Here is a 9,337-nt window from a genome sequence, read left to right on the forward strand (position 1 = left end):
AGGGGATGCAAAAAAAACAAGAAACAGAAACCACGCTATTATCCACTTTCACCAAGATCTGCTTTTAAAATGTTCATTTTCTTCCTAACTTCCTACTCTTTCTCTGGCAGAAAAATTTAAAGGTTTGGACAAAATTTTTAATTAATTGTTTAATGTGACAATATATTATAGAAATACGTCACTATGAAAGATGATATATTATACATTTATATATGAGTGAACCACATAAAACAATGACAGAAATCATGAACCAGTATACAAGCAATTGTAAAAAAAAACCGATCAAAAAAGAATATTAATGAGAGTACAAAGCACATCAAATGACTGTAGCATGAGATACTTATCATGAACTGTGTGCTAACAAATGCCCCAGCCAGACCAAGCAAGAATGTTGTAGTTTTCAACTTCTTTCTACCCTCAAAACACCTAAGAAATCCCACACATAGACTCATGATAGCACACTGATGTGTGAAATGCAAACAAAGGATGTGTAACAATAAGAAACAGAGACATGGAATTAGAATGTATTAAAAAAAAAATCTACATAAATCCAATATATACATTTCCTTACAATACACTCTATTCCCCACACAGCCATGTTAAGAATCACTGTCTAAAGCTGCAAGGCCCAAAACAGTAGCCATTAACCACATGTAGCTACTGAACACTTAGAATGTGGTAAGGACAAATGAGATACTAAATTTTTAATTTCATTAAAATTTAATTAATTTTAATTTTAAAACATATTTAATTCAATTATTGAAAAGTTTTAAGTATGTTTGAAGTAATTTGTTATGTAAACTACTTTTTCAACTGTTATTTTTATGAAATACAAACACAGACCAAATATTTCTAATGAAAATTCAGTGTCATAATTAAGATGTGCTACAAGGGTAAAATACATATTGGCTTGGAAGACATAACACAAAAAGAGAAAGTTTAATAGCACACTAGTAATTTTTTCATTGGTTATATTTTTTAAGTGATCTTCTGTATATACTGGTTTAAATAAATTATTAAAATTCATTTTATCTGTTTCTTTTTACTTTTTTAATGTAAATATTAGAAAACTTAAAAGTACTTATGTGGCATGCATTATATTTCTACTGGATCAAACTATTTTAAAGCTTATATATCTATATGCAGATTAAAGATAGCATTACTATACATCAATGATTAATATTTCAAATACCTCCTGACCTTTTCACTTGATTGTCTTCTTTTCTTTAGCTGAATGAAATCTGTTTCCACCCTTTCTGCCAGCTCTAGTTTCCTCTTGTTTCTTTTAAATGCAGCTAAACTGAATCCTATAAAAAAGAACATTAAAAATGACATTTGATAAATATTAGGGCAATGGGGCAGATGAGATACCCTGAAGAGCCTTCTCAGGACAAAATCCTTAAGAATACTGGGTAAAGGGTCGAAGAAGTCTTTTCAATGTATGCTGAGGTAGTAGGACAATAAGGAAAATAATCTAAGATTAAAGAAGTAAGAGAAAGGTCAAATACAGATAGACAAGTGAGTCCTGAAGGTAGATGCTACTCAGGGGCATCTGCTAATGCATGCCACCGCCAATTTTGGTTTTGAAGGTCTCTGTGCCTAAGGGACAAGAGATGAAACCTGCAGACAATGCAGTATGAGGAAACCTGTTGGAGATTATCCACAAAAAAAGGAAGGAACCCCAAAGGGTGATATGTCCAGTTAAAGAAAAAACTAGGGATGGCCACCATATGCAAAGAAACAAGAAACTTACAAGTCTCAGCCTTGGATATAAATATAAGGGAGGAAAAGTCTCTAGATAAGTCATGACCAAGAAGGGCATTATGATAGGTTTAGAGAAGAATTCACATTACCTGCATAGCCTGTGGGGTGGGGAGGACCTCAAAAATTATCTCAGTGTGCTAATGCTTTAAAAAACCCGTAAAACAAATGCAAAATCTCCCTGGAAAAACACATCTTAACTTACCAGACTTCAGAGAATTCCCATGTTTCACAGTTAAAAAAATTTTTTTTCACAAACCACATGATAAATAAAGCACCAAAACAAAAAGTCAGCCAAATATCAGAAAGCAAAATTCAACTTAGACCTACAAAGACCTCAGCTACTGGAATAATCAGATGGAGAATATAAAATATGTTTATGCTCATAGAAATAAAAGGAAGATACTGAAAATATCTTGATAAAATAATCAAGCAGATTTGTAGAAGAACCAAATAGAGCTTCTAAAACTAAAAAATATAACAATTAAAAATTTAAAACATGTAAGTTTAAACAGCCAATTAGATTCAGCTGATAAAAGAAAATTATGAACTAGAATATAACATTGAAGAGATGACCAAAGTTTTCTGATAATAGCAGACTATATTATTCAGAGAAACTCTCCATCTGAATATTACTAAAAATGTTAGCTAAAATATGAAAAAAACACTACTTTAAAAGCATTAAAAACCTTATAAATAGTTCCAAGCTAAATTCTGGGGATAAACTGAGAACTAAAGCTATTAATAATGCACTGTGAAAACGTGCCAACACTAGTACATATTAGTTTGGATAAACGGCATCAAAGAGAGACATAAGTCAAACCCATTAAAAGTGGGAGTTTTAGAGGAGACATATCTCACAAGAAGTTATGGATTGAAAGGGCTAATATCCTCAAATAAAGTGTATTCAGGCAAGATTGTCTTAGGAGAAAGAAAAGAACAAGAACAAGAAGGAGGACAAGAAGGAGAATGGGGGAAATTGGAAAAAAAAAAAATGTTTGCCTGAGAAGTTTTGGGTTAACTGGGGCCTTTCCATAGATTTGCAAACATGTGGCCTGAAGAGAACATTAAGCTTTGAACTAAGTTTAAGGAGATTCTAATTAATAGTATGTGAAATCACAGAAAATATACAGTGATCTCTGCCCCCCGATTTCTGGCAAAGAGCTCTTAAAACCCTTATAATTTCCTAAGTGGTAAGAGTACTATGATCATCGTTTGTTCTAATATTTTGTCTTTGACCCCAGTTCCTGAAACACAGCTCCTAAATCCCTTGGAATTTCCTGGATGATATGAATGTCTTTTGTTCTGATGAGGCAACTGTTTGTGGGCTTCTGAATCACTTCAGGATGGGACTGGTCACCAGAAAAACCAAGCCATGATTAAAAGCTTGGGACTTTCAGCCCATTCCCATCCTCTTCCCCTGAAGAGGAGAAGGGGACTGGTAACTGAGTTAATGAACAATCATGCCTACATGATGAAACCTCATAAAAATCCCAAAAGTACAGGTTTGGAGATCTTCTAGGTGGCTGACCACATCTATGTGTTGGGAGGGTGGAGCACCACAACTCCATGAAGACAGAAGCTCCTGTACTCAGGACCCTTCCAGACCTCACCCTATATATCTTTTAATCGGCTGTTCATTCATATCTTTTAATATCCTTTGTAATAAACTGGTAATCTAGTAAGTAAACTGTTGTTCTGAGTTCTGCGAGCCACTCTAGCAAATGAATCAAACCCTAAAAGGTGGACATGGAAACCTCTGATGTATTGTCAGTCAGAAGCCCAGGTAACAACCTGGGCTTTCAACTGGCATCTAAAGCAGGGGAGGTACAGTCTTAAGAGACTGAGCCTTTAACCTGTAGGGTTTGTAACTCCAGTTAGTATCAGAATTAAACTGAATTATAGAACACCTAGATGGTATTAGAGAGTTGCTTGGCATAGAAAACCCACACATGTGGTGTCAGAAGTGATGTAAGGAGTTCTGAGTAAAGGAGAAACAGTGTACACACACTTGGCAAAAGTAAAAGCAAAAAATAATATCTGGAGAAAGACATTTTCATCCTAGGCCATGGGTGAATCTACACAAATAACTATTCAAGGGTAATGATAAGCATATAGTCAAAGATAACCACGTACAAAGGAAATGAGGCACCAGGAATGAGAACAAGTAGAAAAAAATTCCAATATAGATCTCGGACATTAGAATTACCAGGCAAAAATATTAAATGAGTATGCTTATAATGATTAAAGACTAGACAAAAAACATAAAATCATCTATATTTCATACTATAAACTAAAATTACAGAATCTTTTTTAAAAAAAAACATAACTTCAAGAAATGGAAAAACGAATAATCAAAATTAAAATTTCAATATGCATGCTTGGTACGTGACAGAATATTTAAAAAAAAAAAAAGGAATTGGTAAATTAAAAGACTGATCAGAAAACGTTATCCAGAATGCAGCTGAAATAGATAAAATGATAAAAATCACAGAAAACAAAAAAGTTTAAGGAACAGAGAAGATAACGTGAGGTCTATTTTATATTTAATCAAAATTTCAGACGGTGAAGGTAAAAGAATGGAATATGGGTAATATTTTTTAAGATTGGGTAACGATTTTTCCAACATGATAAAAACCACTAATCCACAGATTTAATAATTCCAAAGAATTTCTATAAATTAAATTAAAATCATAAAAGTTCATAACAAGATGCACTAAATTAAAGGGAATAAGAACAACAACAGAAAAGTCTAAAAACAGCAAGAAAGAGAAAAGAAAGATTACTTTCAAATAAATGGTCATTAGAATGATAGCAGTCTTTTCAACAGCAAAAATGAAGCCTGAGACAGTGGACTGATAACTTTTAATGTGCTAATAGGAAATGTCTGCTGACTCAAAACACTATATCCAGTGAAAATACCCTTCAGAAATGAAGGTGAAATAAAAATAGTTTCAGATAAATAAGAATGAGCAAATTCATCACCAGCAAGACCAGTAATAATGAAAATACTAAAAAGTATTCTTCAGAAACAGGAAAAATAATACAAAGTGAAAGCTCGAAGACAAAAATAGTAAGGGGGGGGGTGGTGTTAGGTACCAAAAAAGGTTAAATATTTAGGCAAATACAAATGAAAATTGATTTTAACAAAATAATAATTAGTGTCTTGTAGTGTTTTAAATACATACATACAAACCTTAAACTATAAAAACAGAAGTTAGGAAGATGTTAAATGTAGTTCAATCAAGAATTCTATGGCCCTTGCATTGTTTGAAAAGTGGTAAAAAGTATTTTCTAACATACATCCATAAGCCAAGTATGCATGTTAAAATCTCTAGGTTAACTCCAATGAATGGTAAAAGAAGGTAAAATAAACATAACAGAAAACATAATAATGGAAAATTGTCATAAAGAATGCAAGAAATTAGATAAAAGGAGGACAGACCACCATGTGAAACAAATAGAAAGCAGAGTAAAAGGTTAGATTCAAAGCCAAACATATGAGTAATTACATTAAATGTAAATGGACTAAATGTACCATTTAAAATACAAAGATCTTCCCTCCAAAAAAAAATTTAATAAATATGTGTTGCTTCTAAGAGACACATCTTAAATATAAGAACACACAAAAAGATTGAAAACAAAAGGATTGAAAAAGATACACATGAAAACCCTAACCAAAGGAAACTATTTTAACTATTTTAATATTGACTAAGTAGACTTTAAGACAGCAAGCATTATTAGATATAGAATGTCATTTCTTTAAAATAATAAGGTCAATTAACCAAAGTCTAACGTAATAGAATGTCATTTCTTTAAAATAATAAGATCAATCAACCAAAGTCTCTTGTGGGACTATTAACATATATGCAAGTAAAATATATGGCAACTATTATCAAGAGAGAAAAAGAAAAGTGTTCTTAGGTCCTTGCATGATACAGTATATGATAAATATGAGGAATATGGGGTTGTTTTAACTTTACAGAAAAAAATAGCATAATTCGTTAAACTAACAAAGTAACATCCTCTTAATAGATAAAAACGAAACTCTGATAAAATAAGATTCATTTACAACTTTTTAATCTTGGGGAAAAAACTCCCTAAAAATAACATGTAGCCATAAATTTTCAATCAAAAACATCATATTATGATGCCCACTATCATCACTTCTATTAAACTGTGTACTAACAATCCTGTGTCAGTATAAAAGGAAAAAAAATATATAAAAAGATTCAAAAGGAAGAAACAAAACTATCCTTTTTCACAAATGATATAAGAATCAACAAGAATCCACAGATAAATTATATGAATGAATAAGTTTAGCAAAGTAGCTGTATACAAACATATGTGTATATATAAATGCACATGTACATTATATATGTATGTATCTACATATATGTACATATATATGTATATGTACATGTGTATATACATATACATATATATACACACACACACATATATATATGTAAAAACACAATTACATTCATTGGTAAAAACCAATTTGGAAGATATTTTGGCATCATCTAGCAAAGATTAAGACAGGCAGACACTATGATCCAGCAATTCTACTGCAATGCATGTATCTAGAGAAAGTCTACTGATATAGAATATACGTACAAGAAAATTGGTGGCCTTGTTATAATTCCAACCTAAAAACCAACACAATTGTCCACCTGTAAGAGATATGTGTACTAAAGTTCAAAATAAAGAGGTTAAAAAAGCAAAATAAAGATATTAGTTATAGTACCAACCAAAGCTGCAAAATATCTAATGATAAACTAATCATGATGAACAAACAAAACAAAACAAAACAAAAAACTCGTAGATATAGACAACGGAATGGTGGTTACCAGAGGGGCAAGGGGGTAAGGGGAGGATAAATATGATAAAGGAAATGACATACATGGTGACGGAAGAAGACTAGGCTTGGGGTAGTGGGCATACATAGACAATATAGTTGTCATATTATAAAGTTTTACACCTGAAATGTATATGTTATTAACCAATGTTATCTCAATAAATTTAATTTTTTAAAAATGTAAATCAGATTTTTAAATTCATGAAATGTAGAAAACCAAAATAAAAGATAATTATAAAATTTTATAAAACTTTACTAAAAAAACAAAAAAAGTAGTCTTGAATAAATCTTTTCTGGATCAGAAGACTCAATATTATTCACCTGTCAATGTTCCCCAAATTGGTGTAAATTAATCAAAATAACGGAAATATAGAAAAGTTACCCTAACATATTATTTTTAAGGTTAATCAAGAAAATTTTAAATAAAAAAAAATTTGTTAGAAAAATTAGCTAGATGCAGAGTTGTCCTTAAAAGAAAGTCTAAAAACAATACCGGAGCAATAAACTAGAAATGGACCAAAATTTTTAAAAAATTAACTGAAGTGATCGTCAAATCCAGAAACGAAGTCATGTATAGTCTAATGGAACTGGAGAATAATAGTGATATTTCATTCCAGTAAGAAATTGATATGTTATTCAATAAACTGTCTTGGCACAGTAAGTTGTCTGGGGAAAAATTAAATTCCTACATTATGCTACACACACAAAAAATGAAATCTTAAATTATTAACAATTTCAAGATATAAAAACTTTTTTAAAAGACCAAAAAACACAAAAATATAGGCATTAATATCAGTCTTTTTGAGAAAGACTGATTGTTTATTTTGATTGGTTTTGTTTTTATTTTAAAGTACAAGATTTCCCATAAAATGTTATCAAAGTCAGAATCCAGCATAAGGATAACTGACAGATACAACTATATAAAATTTAAAATGTCTATAAGACAAAAGATATCATGTACAGAGGTACATGATATATGACATTTAAATTTTTTTAAGTATATGCAAATAGTTATGGGATATAGGATATGATTAGTATCCTTAAATCAGAATGGTCTGATACAAAATTAGTAAGATAGAGCTAGAGGGAAGATGGCAGTGTAGGAAGCACCAGGAATCCATCTTCCCACCTAGACAGCGATTGGCCTGCCAGAATCTGTCTAATGTTAAATATTATGGAACTCTGGAGTCAATAAAGGCTTGTAACTTCCAGAGGAAGGCTTAGGTGTAAATAGTGGTTAATTTGGGTCAATTTCAGTTCTTAGTGCATGTTATCTTTCAGAGTATCCTACTTAAAAGTAGAAAAACTGTAAGAATTCAAGTAAGCCAATAGAAAAGAAAAAAATAGGATTCCTTGTGGAAGAATCATGCCCATAAATTAACAGGATAAAATAATGTCCCTAATCTACTCTTCACTTAAAGATATACCTCAGTTCTAATCAAAGCATAAAATAGCTGAAAATTAGGAGGGAACAGATGCTAGCAACTTTGTAGCACAACAATTTAAGGTCATCCTTTACCAAGAGAAAACAAAATTATTTTCCTTTCAATTTCAACTTTAATGAATCTTCTAGAAGAACTCAAAAGAATGTACAAGCTCTATCCTAGACATTCTTAAAATTGAATGCACATTGAAATTACCTATAAAACTTTAAAAACTTCAGATGCCTGGTCCCATCTACAGAGTTGCTGGTTCAATTGATTTTGTGTGCATCCAGGGCTTTAGAATTTTTCAAAGCTTGCCAGAGCTTCTCATGTGCAACCAAAGTTGAGAATCATTGCTCTAATGGTTATATCTCACTTCAGACAGGATCAATCACTAAAATCACTTTATCAGTCAATGCTGAAGAGCTAGACTTATTAAATTCTGATGAAAGAATATCATCAGGATCATTTTCATATCCAACAAACTAATAATAGTAAGAATTATCTATTTTTTTAACAGTTAACACACAATTGTTTCGATGTTCCAGAAATTGGAGTAAGAATTCTTTATATCTCAAGTAATCACAGCATCTCTATAAGAAAAGTTTTTTGGAGGTAACCTGCCCACAAAGGTAACACAAAGGTGTATGCCTCTAAAACCTATGCTCCAAGCTACTACATGATCATTAATGGCAGCTACTTTACAAAGCCATGCTTCTCAAAAGTAGACAGATAATTAACCTCTTAGGAGGGAATCTAGCAAAAGCCAGCAAAACAATGCGCATTCTCTGAGTCAGCAATTTTATTTTCAAATTATCTACCCTAATAAAACACATATGTCTAAGGTGATATATACATGAATATTTTTGGAATCATCAATGTAAATGGCAAAAACCTAGAAACAACATGAATGCCCACTAATAAAGAAACAGCTAAATAAATATGATAAAATGCTAATCATCAGTATGAAAATTAAGTGATCTACATGTATCAACATGGGTTGACTTCAAAATATATTTTACTGACTGACAAAAATATTGTAAGTATCATATCATGATATTGCTTATTTAAAAACTTAGTAAAGATATTATAATACCATTTGTCTAAAACTTAACAAAAAAGAATAATATAATTTATTTTATCATTTGTTTATATAGAAAGGAGCAAATCAAACAACTTTGGTTACTGGATGGTAGAGAGATGGGGACTGGAAATGGAAATAAAGAGGAAGTTTAGGTTTATGCAGGATGCTCAAATTTTTAAAAAGATAACATATTCCTGTACCACACAA

At 31.2% G+C, this 9,337-nt stretch overlaps 1 protein-coding gene across 3 annotated transcripts in view; it reads right to left on the reverse strand.

Moving 5' to 3' along the window:
- The window catches only part of TASP1 (taspase 1), a 238,758-nt gene that overhangs the window by 168,262 nt on the left and 61,159 nt on the right, over positions 1-9,337 (reverse strand). For all 3 annotated transcript variants that reach the window (XM_011370299.2, XM_023537442.1, XM_023537439.1), the window contains exon 8: positions 1,201-1,307. In XM_011370299.2, the coding sequence (XP_011368601.1) occupies positions 1,201-1,307 (107 nt within the window). The remainder of the gene's footprint in view (positions 1-1,200; positions 1,308-9,337) is intronic.

Source organism: Pteropus vampyrus, unplaced genomic scaffold (genome assembly GCF_000151845.1).
Source record: "Pteropus vampyrus isolate Shadow unplaced genomic scaffold, Pvam_2.0 Scaffold7, whole genome shotgun sequence".
Lineage (NCBI taxonomy): Eukaryota > Metazoa > Chordata > Mammalia > Chiroptera > Pteropodidae > Pteropus > Pteropus vampyrus.